General features: G+C 50.3%; 1 protein-coding gene across 2 annotated transcripts in view; it reads right to left on the bottom strand.

Annotated features, from left to right (window-relative positions):
- Nucleotides 1-1,054: 1,054 nt before the first annotated feature.
- The window catches only part of LOC143839309 (cGMP-dependent 3',5'-cyclic phosphodiesterase-like), a 343,019-nt gene continuing 329,791 nt past the window's right edge, over nt 1,055-14,282 (bottom strand). For both annotated transcript variants that reach the window (XM_077341142.1, XM_077341143.1), the window contains 7 exons: nt 11,229-11,276; nt 8,756-8,830; nt 7,907-8,006; nt 7,139-7,251; nt 5,728-5,766; nt 4,390-4,496; nt 1,055-2,485 (listed from right to left, as the gene is read on the bottom strand). In XM_077341142.1, the coding sequence (XP_077197257.1) occupies nt 2,254-2,485; nt 4,390-4,496; nt 5,728-5,766; nt 7,139-7,251; nt 7,907-8,006; nt 8,756-8,830; nt 11,229-11,276 (714 nt within the window). In that variant the 3' untranslated portion in view covers nt 1,055-2,253. The remainder of the gene's footprint in view (nt 2,486-4,389; nt 4,497-5,727; nt 5,767-7,138; nt 7,252-7,906; nt 8,007-8,755; nt 8,831-11,228; nt 11,277-14,282) is intronic.

The raw sequence follows: 14,282 nt of genomic DNA, 5'->3' as shown, positions 1-14,282 counted from the left end.
CTCGTTTTCCTTGTGTGTTGCTTGGTGTGTGTGTTTTCTGCATGTGGGGGAGTGCAGAATCGAACCTGGATCTGTCCAGCCGTTGATTGAAGACGGCCAGTGAGGGGGAGCCCCTCACCTCCCCAGGCAGCCCATCCCACTGATGAACTACCTGGACTGAAATGTTTCCCCCTGATATCTAGCCGATCTTGTTCTACCTGTAGTTTAATGCCATTCCTGCAGGTCCTCTCCTCTGCTGCCAACAAGAACTGTTCCCCACCCTCCTCCAAGGGACAACCTTTCAAACTTTTTCAAGTTCTCTTGGAGAGTCCAAGCCAGCCCCTCCCCCACTGAATTACCCCCAAATGATAAAGACTGTGGTGAAAGGCACCAGGTACGATAGCCGTTCCAAGAGGACACGTGGTGAGGCTTAAAGTAGATGAAGCAAAACGCAATGTGTGTGTGTGTGTGTTTGGGGGGTGTCCTAAAGAGGCACTTTGGGCTACTGGACATGAAATTAATCTCTTCTAGATAGATGACGCTTTCAGGCAACAAAAAAGGATCTCTCTGGGATCTCTGAGATCCCCTTGGGCCTTGCTTTACCTGTGAGCAGGAGAGGTGAGCAGCTCTGCTTTTTGTTCGCTCCGAACCCTCTAGGAAAACAGCGGCACATGAAGCAAATACCGTGTGCAGAATTCACGGTGGCAGGTGATACCGTGCCAGCGCTAACCCCCTCTGCTTTCAAATGGCCAGGCTTATGAGGATGAAAGAAAGTACTGGAATTAAGGATTCTGAGTATACTCCCCCCCCCCCCAAGTACACATATATTTTGAAAAATCCCTGGAATCCAGCATGTAGGGAGAACAAGGTCTTTATGGTTGGTGCCCGCCCCTCCTGAGAAGACCAGACCTTTCCTGCCAACTCCTGGCCTGTGAGGACATGTGCTGTAAGCCAGGGGTAGTCAACCTGTGGTCCTCCAGAGGTCCATGGACTACAATTCCCATGAGCCCCTGCCAGCGTTCGCTGGCAGGGGCTCATGGGAATTGTAGTCCATGGACCTCTGGAGGACCACAGGTTGACTACCCCTGCCGTAAGCTATGGCTTAGATCGACTTGACTTATATTAGAACTAGAGCTATGGGAAACCCTAAAATGTACTCAGGTCGAGTTCAGGCTCTGACTCCACTTCGGATCGGATCCGATGTCCAGTGGGAAACGGTATGTGAATCTCTCCCCTCCTCTCCTTCGCCCAACATCCAGGAAGAGAGGGGCTAAGCTCCCGAACTGCCCCTCGTCTGGAGCCTAGAATGCGCCTAAGGATATCAAGAAGACGGGAAATTAATCCGGAGGGACTCTGGATCGTCTCTGGGATGGGGGAAACGAGTCTCTCCGCTCCTCCTTGCTTGCTTGGGCACTTCGCATTCAAAATTATAATAAAGACATGACTCCAGTCCAGATCCCATTTGCACGGAGAGCGCAACACACCCATCCCCCTGCCTCTGTCAGGAACCGGATGTTTCATATGCAGGGAGGAGGAGGAGAAGAAAGATAAACCATCGATGCTAGAACTCCGTGTGCCAAAATGGGGGAGAGGGCCAACTCCTGCGGCGACGTCTCTCCTGGGTCTGAGTTTGCGGGGACAAAACCTCACACACTGTCTCTTCTTCTAGAGCCGCCCCCAGAAAAGAAATCCTGCCCCACCCGTTCTTTCACCACGCTCCCCTCTCACCCCACTCTACGGGATACAACGGCGTCTTGCAGTCCCGCAGACAAATGTGTCCGAGTGCCCTCCTGGTCTGAAACACGGAGCGGAAGGTCGCTTCTAAGCCGTAGGCGGAAGGACACCCACCCTCTGCGCCTACCTTGGCTGGCCGCGACAAAATCTAACCTGCTTGGACCAGACACACCTGTGGCAGACGTCCTAGCATGTGCGGAAAGGAGGACGGCGCTGCGCATTCGTCGGAACCCAACAGCACAAGGAAGCTAAAAAACAATCAGCAAGCGGGCGGAGTCTTAGTGCCGATGGGAGAGGCTGGTCCGTGGACTTGGGGGGCAGAGTGGCAGAGGATGGGGCGGGAGGGCAGGGCAGAGGGGGGGGGAATGCTTGCAGCGGATGGAACTCGTAGTATAAATAAGAACCCCTTTGCGTTTGTCGGTTTCCAAAACCAGCCCCGTCCTTTCCCCCGGGATGGGGGGGAAGGTTACAAAGTTGCACTTGTGTGTGTCCGAGTCCGTGCCCAGCGCGTGCGGGTGGGAGGGTGGGGGGCGGCGGGCGTCATTCCATCACGTCCCCCAAGTGGCCCTCGTCGCAGTCCAGGCACCCGTTCAACTTGGCCCCCTCCTCCGCCATGGTCTGGAGGTCGTACTCCTCGTCCAGAAAGTCCAGGGAGTTGTTGCTGGGCAGGCCCCGGATGGTGAACTTGTGGGAGACTTTGGTCCAGCGCTCCCTGTTGCTGGCCACCCGCTCGTAGAGTTCGGACGACTTGGGGAAGAGGTCCTGGAGCAGCCTAGGAGGCAAGAGGCGAGAGGGGGGAGGTCCACGGGAGGGAACTGCAGCTCAGAGCCGGACAGGGGGAGGGCCGGACGTGAACACGGGCAAAGCGGCCTTTCTCTGAGTCAGACCATTGGTCGGCATTGTCCGCTCGGACCGGCAGCCGCCCACTGGGGTTTCAAGCAGAGGTCTACTGCCTGAACTTTTAAAGCACAGATGCCGGGGATTGAACCTGGGACCTTTGGCATGCCAAGCACACCCCCCTCCCCAACATATTAATTTTTAATTATTAATTAACTGTATTTTTAGCCTGCCTCTCTCAAGAGACTCAAGGCATCCGATAAAAACCCATTAATACCCTTACCCCATAAGTTGGCTAAAATCCTTTCCCCCCTTACAGCCAACCACCAAGGGGGGTTTGTTCGAGGGTACTAGCATAGCCTGAGGGGGACCCGTAGATCTTAATCCTGGCCTCAACGAATGATCTGCTGAAAGAGCTCCGTCAGGGTCCTCAGCTCTCCCAGGAGCTCATTCCACCAGGTTGGGGCCAGGTATATTTCGCCAGGGACCTTGAACAGACTAGCCAAGTGTCCTGCAGGGAGCATCGTAAGGCGATAAGTGGTCCCTCAGATAGGCAGGCCCAAGCCGCGAATGGCTTGAAGGTCAAAACCAAGACCTGGAACGTGATCCGGGCTGCAACCGGCAACTAATGCAGCTGCGTCAGCACAGGCTGGATATGGGCCCTCCACGATGTTCCTGTGAAGACCCTAGCATTCTGCACCAGTTGGAGTTTCTGGGTCAAGGACAAGGGTAGGCCAGCGTACAGTGAGTTGCAGAAGTCCCGTCTAGAGGTGGCCGTCACATGAGCCACTGTGTCCAGATAGTTCAGAGGCAGGTCGGGAGCTAGTAGCCTCGCCTGGTGAAGATGGTGAAACGTCATGCAGGGTTCCCCTGTGACCTGGGCCTCCACAGAAAGGGAGCCATCCAGAATCACCCATTAATTCCTTGCAGAGGACGCGATGTTAAGTTGCACTCCAACCAAAGTGGGTAAAAGCGCTTCTTGTCCTGCCCCTTTTCTGCTCAGGCACAGGACCCCCATTTTGGAGAGGCTGAGTTTTAAGCAACTCTGCCCTAACCATCTAGCGATGGCTTCCAAACATCTGGCGAATGTATCCGGGAAGGGGGGAGTCAGGGTGGCCGTCCATGAGGAGATAGAGCTGGGTGTCATCTGCATATTGATGACAACCCAGCCCATAAATTTTGACCAGCTGTCCTAGAAGGTGTATAAAGATGTTATATACTGTGGGGGAGAGTCCCCTGTGGGACCTCACAAGGAGCCGATAGGGGTGTGATAAAACCTCCCCCACAGCCACCCTCTGTGTCCCGTTTCAGAAAAAGAAGCACAGCCATTGAAGGGCTGTTCCCTAAATCCTAGCCCTGGCAAGGCTGTGGGCCAATAACTCGTGGCTGACCATATCAAACATGCCTTCTCCTGAATCAGATCCTTGGTCCATCAAGGTTAGAATCACCTACTCAGACTGGCAGCAGCTCCCCAAGGTCCCAAGCAGTCTAGAGTAGGAGTAGTCAACCTGTGGTCCTCCAGATGTCCTACAGATGGGAATTGTAGTCCATGAACATCTGGAGGACCACAGGTTGACTACCTCTGTTCTAGAGTATTCTAGTCTACGATCTCTATTTTTCAACTGGAGCTTCCGAGGACTGAACCTGCGATCTCCTGCACGCCAAGCAGAAGCTCTACCACTGAGCCACTGAGGTCTTTCCCATCACTTCCTGCCTGGGCCTTTTAACTGGAGATGCAGGAGATCAAACCTGGGACCATCTGCATGCCAGGCAGAGGTTCTTACCACTGAGCCACCCTCCCCTCAGAGAACCAGATCTAGAAATTGCCACTGTTCTTACTTGTAGATAGGCATGGCAATATGCTCCATGAAGCTGATCTGCAGCTCCGGGATGTAGGCCTTCTCCCGGTCCATCATCTCCATTGGCCGGTTGCCCATGGCTTTTTCCTGCAGAGATTGGAGCACTTGGAGTCACCCACATCCACCTCACACACGTCCCCATCCCCAGAAATCACACCTTCCCTAACCCAAGCTGAGCCAGCGAGATACTCCTGGCAAAAGAGAGCGTCACAAGGTTTCCTTGGAATTTTAAAACAGAAAACAGATCTTGGGTAATTCTTGCTCTTGGGGACAAGGGTTCCAGATGGGTGTAGGATTCTGATCTCACTGCAGATGTTTCTGCCCTTCAGCACTTCTCCCTTGCTCTAATTGTGCTGATTAAAAAGTGCTCTTTTCAGGGGAACAGCCCTCCCACCTTCTGCCTGGGATATAAAGACTCACGGATCTCCGCTCCTGCTCATATCTGACAAAGGGAGCTTTGACTCCCAAAAGTTCATCCCCAGAAAAGCATGTTGGTCTGCTGGGTTAGAATCTAAACTCTTCACAGCAGGACAGCATGGGCTTCCCTCTGAAAGTATCTTCAATGCTACTTAGCAAGACTGGAACTCGCTACACTCTGGATAAATCTTTTCCAACAGGCAAATATCCAAAGAAGACGCTGGGAACTTCCCTTGTTCAAAGTGTCCTGCAACCAGCAGGGTCGTGCAAGAAAAAAAATGTGTGTTTCAATAGGGTTTATGTCACACAAGCCGATTGTGAGTTATTTTCTATGTGCAGCAACTAGTCGAAACAGCTTTTGATGTATGTCTGTGTGTGTGGACTAAAGATGAGCATGAACCAGCTTACAATTTAAAGTTCAATGCAAATTTTGTTTTGTTTGGCTTGTAGTTTTTGCGAACGGAAGAGTTGGTGCAAATGTCCACGAACTCTGATGCTGTTCGTGGCAGTTCGTGAAGAGCAGAAAATGGCTTGAAATAGTCCAGATCTATGACATCCCATTTTTTGCTCTTCAGGAAAAGCAGCTGTGTGGCGGGGGGTGGATTGGAGCTCTTTCAGCCCCTGCTTTCTGCTCCCCACTGCTTTTTGCCAGCAGCATAAAACAGGGGTTTAAATGCCCCACAAACCATATCGGTTCACGGTCCAGCCTTGTTCAGCAAAGGGCAACCAGCTCCTTGAGGGCAACCTGCACCCTTGCACAGGATCCCGGCGTGAACCTGTCGGACTGCATGCGGTTTCCGCAGCCTATTGCTGCTGTGGCCCTGGACAATCGCTTGGCTTGCCTGTGCTCTGGGCAGGCCCGGCAGCTTCCTCACCATTACAGGGGAGTTTCCTTACGTACCAGATCTCCTTGGGAGAAGAATTCCTTGTAGATCAGTTCCTGGAAGGCAAAAGAGGTTGGTTATGCAAACGTCAGGGAAGCGGCTCTGCTGCAAGCTGTGGGGTGTCTGGCCGGTGCTCTTGGCTGCGGGGTCAAGCCCACACCCCAGAGCTGTGTCCTCCCCTTCCCAGTTAGGAACCTGATGGCTTTCCCACATCCTCATTTTCCTCCCAACAAAGTTGGCCTTATACCAATGACGGCTTATGCCTTGAATAAAGGTGCCAGTGGGCTCAAATGCTGTTCTCTTGCTTCCGACCAAAGCAGTGACCTCCTGAAGCTATTCCCCTCCCCTTGTAGGTCTCTGTTGTTTTGTGTCCCTCCTCCCCTCCCACATTCTGCTGGTGCCTTGTTCCCTCAAAAGGTTGGTTCGATATTACAGAAGAAGAGTGGGTTTTATACCCCGCTTTTCACTTCCCAAAGCTCCATCCAATCGCCCTCCCTTCCTCCTTCCACAACAGATGCTCTGGGAGGTAGGTGGGGCTGAGAGAGCTCTGAGAGAACTGCTCTGTGAGAACAGCTCTAACAGGACTGAGACTGGCACAAAGTCGCCCACAGCATGTGGAGGAGGAGCAGGGAGTTGAACTCGGCTCACCAGATCAGAAGCCTCTGCTCTTAACCACTTCACCAAGCTGGCTTTAAAGAAATCTGCAGAGCCAGTCAAAACTCCATTGGCCAATAGGGAGCCTTGCTGGGCAAAAACAGCACCTGGTCCTGCCCACTTTTTAAAAACATTTGGGGGTTGCCAAGAAAGTTGTCCGTGGGCGCCATGACACCCACTGGGGACCCATGATCTCGTGCAGTGGTTCTCAACCTGTGGGTCGGGACCCCTTTTTTTGGGGGGGGGTCAAACTTTTCACAGGGGTCGCGGCAGGGCAAGCAGCTTGGCCGGGGGTGTGTGTGTGTGCCAGATACACAACAGCCTTGCGGGATAGATTGAGATAGAGCATTTGTCTGTCTGGAGCAGCGGAAAAGAGCAGGATGGGCATGGTGGGACAAGAGGCGGAACTGAACTGAGAAATCCCGGAAAAAAACCAATTTATATCCAATCAAGAACAATGGATCTTCACACCATGGGTCCATTTTGGTTCAATTTCTGTGAAAGAACACTTGTGTAATTTTATGGTTGGGGGTCACCCCAGCAGGAGGAACTGGATTAGATGGTCGCAGCATTAGAAAGTTTGAGGACCACTGATCAAGTGTGCCTTCCAGTTAGGGGCCCAACATAGTGGACATCCCAGAAAAACCTGCCCATTTATGTCCCCCCCAACAGAAGGACGGATGGGCCCAAAGGGATCCTCTCTGGACTCACTGGGCAAAACGATCTAAGCGGGGGGGGGGGGGGACGGGACAGGACGGGTCCTGCCCTACTCACAGCAATCTTGCGGGTGGTCTTCCAGCCTTTCGTCTGGTCCGAGAGGTCACAGGAGGTCATGAGAAGGCACAGCAGGAGGCTGTGGTGGTTCTTGTTTTTGGGGTCGTAGCTGACTGCAGGGAAGAGAGACAGGCGGCAGTTCACAGGGTGGGTTTGGGGGTTTTGGGAGGGAAATTCAAATATTTTGTTGTGATATCAAATATATATACATCAATTACATTAACGTAAAACTAAACAGAAATAAAGACAACTATATATTCAAGACTTCTCTCCTAACCCTAACAAATGAAATAATAAAGCCTAGATTTAGCCTAGAATAAAGCCTAGAATAAAGCATAACATTATGCTTAAAACCAGCTGCTACTATATCCAGTTCTACAGATCTTCGCAAGGTCTGTATGGTTTATTTTCCATATAGTTCCAAAGCAATGCCCATTGCGTAATGTATTTTCTGGGACCCAGGTTTTTGTAAACAGCAGACAATGTGGCAGCTTCAGCACAGTCCAACAATTTCCTTAACCACTCTTTGGTCAGGGGGATATCCGGGCTCCTCCATTTAGAAGCGAAAACAATTCTAGCTGCAGAAGTCGCGTACATAAGCACTCTATGGACCCTGCTTTCCAAAAAATTCAACAGAAATAGATCTGTTGTTGTTTTTTCAAAATTAAACTTTAACATTTTTAAAGGTTCCTCAAGTATTCTGCCCTTCCCCAGGCATCAGCCCCCAGAGAGCAAGTGGTGCCAAGAAGGTGGGCCAAGAGATCGTACCTTCTGCCATTTTCTGGAGGTCTTTGAAGATTCTCAAGTGGTGAGCCAGATCGGTAGCCAGAATAATGTCCCGCATCAAATCCAGCATCCTTTGGTAGTCCTGTAGGGCCAAAGAGAGTTTGCGGTATTATCTTTCAGTGAGAAAACAGCCCAAGGGGAGAGGCTGGTGCAGAAAGGCCACACAGCCCCTTCCGAGCAGCTACCCCGTCTCTAATGCACAGGTGCATCAGTGCTTGCGCATGGACACTAAAGCCCAGCCAACGTGTGGCCTGCCACATCCAATAATGCGTTTACAGAACTACTCATGTGAGACAGATATGCTGTATTTTTATCTGAAGGAACCACCAACCTTTTAAATAAGCTGGGAACGGGAAAATGGAGCAAATCCCGCATACAGCAGGGGGTGGAAGACCACCAGCAATTTTTGGGTGGGGGAATGTCAGGCAAACACAAAGACTTCCTTATACTGATTCAGATGCATCAAGGTCAGTGTTGTGTACCCTGCTAGAGGTACTTGGCATCTCCTGGTCCTTTTTGCTAGAGATGCTGAACCTGGAACCTTTTGTGTGCCAAGCAGAGGCTCTTCTACTGACCCCTCTCTACAGCTCGACAGGGTCTCAGGTGGAGGTCTTTTCCATCCCCTCCTGCCTGGTGCTTTTCACTGGGGATGCTGGGGATTGAACCGGGGAACTTCTGCACACCAAGCAGACGCTCCGGCACTGAGCCAAGCCCATTCCCAAGGATCCTTAGTTCTCCAGAGATCCTTGGTGCAAGAACATTTGCGAGCACGCCTGTATTTTCCCGCCTGGGCACTGTGGCCAGCGGCTGGGCGGATCCCTTCTGACTCACCTTCCGGGAGAAGTGATCGAAGATGTTGCAGCCGTGGGTGTTCAAGATCGCGATGGCCTGAGCAAAATGATGTCTCTGCAGAAGGGAAAGAAGGAGAGGGATGCTGAGACACAGCTTACTAATTTAACAGAATTAACTTTATATTCCCCCTGTCATGAAGGCCAGTTCATACTCTGAGGAAGAGGGCTTGCACTCGAAAGCTCACGCCCTGAATAAATCTTTGTTGGTCTTAAAGGTGCCTGACTGGACTCTGATTTTAAGGAGAGGGAGAAGAAGCCGTGAGCCCCAGTGGTCTGCCAGAGGGAAGCCAGCTCACTCCTGGGATGGCCAACCCTATTTCAGAAGCAGCTGTGGTGTCGCGGTTAAGAGCAGCGGCTTCTAATCTTTTGAGTCAGGTTTTGTTCCCCGCTCCTCTTCCACATGCAGCCATCTGGGTGACCTTGGGCTAGTCACAGCCCTGATAGTGCTGTTCTCAGGGCTCTCTCAGCCTCCCCTCCTTCACAGGGTGGCTGTTGTGGGGAGAGGAAGGGAAGGCGAATGGAAGCCGCTTTGAGGCTCCTTTGGGTAGAGAAAAGTGGCATATAAGAACCAGCTCTTCTTCTTCTTCAGTAATCTCAGGGCTCTCTCAGCTTCCCCTCCCTCACAGGGTGGCTGTTGTGGGGAGAGGAAGGGAAGGGAAATGTAAGCCGCTTTGAGGCTCCTTTGGGTAAAGAAAAGCAGAGTAATAAAACCAACTTGTCTCCTCCTTTAAAAATTGACAGAAGGCCCAATCTGGATCAGGTGTGAGGCAAGGTAGTCTGGTGGCTTTTCAATTCCCCAAACGCAGATGTTTCTGCCCTTGAAGGGTAGGGGTGGGGAAGCAAGAGGGTCTGGGACTGCCAGGCCGTACATCTTGGGATCACTGAGGCAATTTTGAAAGGCCGGCTGTGGTGGGTGTCCTGGGCAGTGTGGCCATGGCCCCATCATTTTGGTTCTTGACATTTCACCAGTGTGGCTGGCACCCAGGTGGCTGAGCTCTTGCTAACCAGATAGCAAAAATTAAGTTGTATGTGCTAATAACATAGCATAGGGGGCATCCGCTGGCTGTTTTCTCTCCAGCACTGGGTACATTTGCAATATGCTTTGCCCAAAACTCAATTACGGGGAAAGAAGGGTGGGATCCAGCAAAATATACAGAACAATCAGCAAACCAGAGGACACTGGGACTCCCCAAGAGTAACACAAAACTGCGAACTCCAGCATAATCTTCAGCCTTCAAAACACAATTTCTTTAATACGACGTATTCTCTAATGACCCCCAATGCTTTTCTCTAAACAGCGCCTTATCAAGGGAACCCAAAATCTGATAAGTATTAGTCCACAACCTAGAATATCCCACCAGCAGCTTTCTTGTTAAAGAAATTGTGTTTTGAAGATTAAAAGCTCCTAATGTCTCCTCACCGCAATGGATTGAGCAATTTTGGGTCACCATTTCGGTGTCCCCGTGTCCTCCGGTTTGCTTATTGTTCTGTATATTTCGCTGGCTTCTTTCCCCGTAATTGAGTTTTGGACAAAGCAAATGGCAAATTTGTTGAAAACTCAGGCACGGATAACATATACATTGGCATTCTTTTCTTTTGCCATTTTTCTTTACTGTACCCAGCTTTTGCCAGTCACTTTTACATATGCCTAAAACCCTTTTTGGTCTTTTTATATTTATAGGTGTGAAAGGTTATTTATAGGTGTGAAAGGAGCCTGTTTAGTGCCTCTGGGAGTCCAGCTCTCAGGTCCCTTGAGGTTATGAGAACTGTGGGAACACACAATCACTGCTCCTGGCCTTGAACAGCAAAGGTGCCAACGGAGACCAGGTTTTGGTGCACCAGGGGGGCATCTGGACAGTTTTGTGTCCAAATGGGTGCTCAGGGAGAGCAGAGGGGACCAAGGTTGGTGAGGGGTAACAGTTCCCAGAGGGGTCAGTCTTAGCAAGGACCTAGAGATGCTCACATCATTGTTTTTCCAATAAAGAGATTTTCTTCAATAAAGCCTGCTTCCTGGGAGCAATCAAGTGGACTCTTACAATTATGTCAAATATTACAATTTTATATGCTATGTATAAGTTACACAGGATGCCTTGTTAAAGCAGTACAACTAGTTTGGGTTTGATAGAACAGTCAGTACTGTATATATTTCACTTTTCCTCCACAAAACCTTGTTCTTTTCCTCCTGTGGCTTCAAAATTTCTGGGAATTTTACCTCTCTACCCATTGCTCAAGGAGACTAACATAGAAGAGGTAAACTGATTCCTGTGCCCTGCCCTTTCCCACTCCTGACCTTCTTCCTCCCTCACACTCCAAAAGGGGCCTTGTATCTTGCAGGGTTTTCTTCCCCCTGTTTCTCCTCCACGATAATCTGTCCCTCAGGCTCCCGTTCTCACTCCTCAGGAAGGAAGCTTTCAAAGGACAAAGAAAATGTTTGGGGGGTCTTTTCTTTTTACCTCCATCACAGAACCTTCAGAGCTGTATAAGGCAGCAAGGACCGATTTCTGAAAGAAAGAAAGACGGGAAGTCAGGTTGGCAAAGATGAAGGTGAGTTTTCATTTCAGACTGCATACAAGAGAGGCCCCAGGGGTAGGGCTTCCTGCTGTGGGTTGGGAAATACCTGGAGATTTTGAGGTGGGGCCAGGAGTATTTGGGGTTTAGGGTGGGGAGGGAAGCAGCCATTTCCTCCAGGGGAATGATCTCTGTAGTCCGGAGACAAGCTATAATTCCAGGAGATCCCAGGTCCCACTTGAGGACTGGCATTCCTAACTTGGGGTTAATGGAGAAGGATTTGATTTCAGGCAGAGGGTGTCTGAGTTGGACGGTCCAGGCCCCCATCTCAGATGATGGGAGGCCGCCAAGGAAGCCCAGGGTCGCCATGCAGAGGCAGGCTGTGGAACTGTTAGGAGCATAGAATCTAGAGCAGGTGAGACCAACCTGTGGCTCTCCAGATGTCCATGGACTACAATTCTCATGAGGCCCTGCGAGCACGACCTAGAGCAAAGGAAGTTCTAATACCAGCCTATTCCACCCTGGTGAGACCTCATTTGGAAGACTGTGTCCAGTTCTGGATGCCACAGTTCAAGAAGGACCTTGACAAGTAGGAGCGTGCTCAGAGAAGGGCCACTGGGATGGCGGAGGGGTGGCCTCACCACCCGTGCTCCATCTCACCGACAGCACATCGCTGGTGCGCGTAGCGGGTGACTTTTCTTGTTCTCCTTGCCAGTGTGTTCCTATTTCTTTGGGATTTTAATTCTATTCTGCATGTGTTTTGCTCCCTCTAGTGGTATTATCCTGCTTTATGTCCTGCATAAAAACCTTGCCGGGAGTATGCATTAGATTTCTTTTTAGATTCTGATACCTTAAGGGTTGTAGTTAATATGCAGAAGTGATGAATTGTGTAATATGGAGTTGTGTAGCTTGGGTGGAAACTAACACTACAGTGGTAAAAGAGACGAGCTAAAATGTTTAGAAGTTCTGCAGGGCCTACAAGACGGAGCTCTTCCGCCAAGCCTTTGGTCGAGGCCAGTGGAAATAGTTGGAACATCCAATTGGACCTCTCTTGCCTCTTCCTCCTCCCCCTCTGTCACCTGTCCACGGGGCCAGTGCTTGTAAATGGTTTTATAATTCCTGTTGTTTTAATGATGTGTTTTATGAATATTTACTAGGGGCCAAGCCTGTTGCATTCAGGAATACAATGGGCGCTAGATTGGGAGGTTGGGGAGGAAGAACTCTGTGGATGGCCCCTCCCTCCCCCCAGGACCTGGAAGGCTGCAGGCAGCTGTTAGGGAACTCACTGGCAGGGGCAGCTCTCACATGGCAGGGATCTGCAGCCTCCGAGCCTCAGAGGGAAGTAGAAGGAGGAGGGGGTGGTCAGAGGTGGGGGGCAGAATGCGATTGGATAGTCGCTGGAAAAACAGGCAAGCCGGTTGGAGGAGGAGGCACTCAGGGGCGGGACTATCACCCTGAGTGGGTGTTAAATGCTGAGTGCCACTTAAGCCATGAGATACACTCCTCCTCCAAGGCCTTACCAGAAATATATTATGTAGAACAGATTATCTGCTGGGTTTGAGAATTAATATTTTGTACAGTATGTATATGTTTTGCATCGCCTGAGATGACTCTGTCCTGAAGGATGGCACAGAAGCTACAAAATAAACAAATAAACTGTCTGACACCACACATTTGTGTATTGTACGGCTTGTGTCATCTAGGTAGGAGACCCGAGAATTAACCAGCAGCCAGGCAAGGGATGTTGGGAGGTGATTTGCCATTTCTTTCCTGCTTCCGCATCATGACCCCTGGTGTTCCTAGGAGGAACTCCCACCCAAATCCTTGGGGGTCTCTCATGCAAACCGTAACCAGGGTTTGCCATGCTTTGCTCCTCAGATCTGGTGGGATAGGGATGTCCAGGGCTTTATGGGGCAGAGCATGTCTGAAGTAAGGGCTGTTGTAAAGATTATGATGAGAAGGATGTTGGGGAGAAATTCTCTCTCTCTCTCTGTCTCTCTCTCTCTCTGTCCATCCATCGTCCATCAGTCTATCCGTCCATCCATCCACCTTTGTTCTATATACCATGCCATGTATATCAGAAAGGAATATTATTTGCTATATAATCCCAAATCTGTTTGTCTCCATTTAATATATATATATATATATTTAATATTTTCTTAAAATTGTTGTTGTTGTTATGTGCGAAGTCGTGTCCGACCCATCGCGACCCCATGGACAATGATCCTCCAGGCCTTCCTGTCCTCTACCATTCCCCGGAGTCCATTTAAGTTTGCACCGACTGCTTCAGTGACTCCATCCAGCCACCTCATTCTCTGTTGTCCCCTTCTTCTTTTGCCCTCGATCGCTCCCAGCATGAGGCTCTTCTCCAGGGAGTCCTTCCTTCTCATGAGGTAGCCAAAGTATTTGAGTATTTGAGTTTCATCTTCAGGATCTGGCCTTCTAAAGAGCAGTCAGGGCTGATCTCCTCTAGGACTGACCAGTTTGTTCGCCTTGCAGTCCAAGGGACTCGCAAGAGTCTTCTCCAGCACCAGAGTTCAAAAGCCTCAATTCTTTGACACTCGGCCTTCCTTAGGGTCCAACTTTCGCAGCCATACATTGCAACTGGGAAGACCATAGCCTTGACTAAACGCACTTTTGTTGGCAGGGTGATGTCTCTGCTTTTTAGGATGCTGTCTAGATTTGCCATAGCTTTACTCCCCAAGAGCAAGCGTCTTTTAATTTCTTTGCTGCAGTCCCCATCTGCAGTGATCTTGGAGCCCAGGAAAATAAAATCTGTCACTATCTCCATTTCTTCCCTATCTTAAAATAATAATGCTAAAAAACGCCTGCAGGGAGGACAAAAACGGGCGTAATACCAGAGCGACCAGTAGAGGGAGGAAAAGACACACGGAAGAGGGAAAAGCCCAAAGAAACAGGAACTTCCAAGCGAAGACAGGGAGAATGCAGGAAAGGGTTTAACCACAACCAGAATTGCCTCTGTTCCTAGTGCACCACCT

The sequence above is a fragment of the Paroedura picta genome, chromosome 6 (genome assembly GCF_049243985.1).
Source record: "Paroedura picta isolate Pp20150507F chromosome 6, Ppicta_v3.0, whole genome shotgun sequence".
Taxonomy (NCBI): Eukaryota; Metazoa; Chordata; class Lepidosauria; order Squamata; family Gekkonidae; genus Paroedura; species Paroedura picta.
This window is presented reverse-complemented; position numbering and strand designations above follow the sequence as displayed.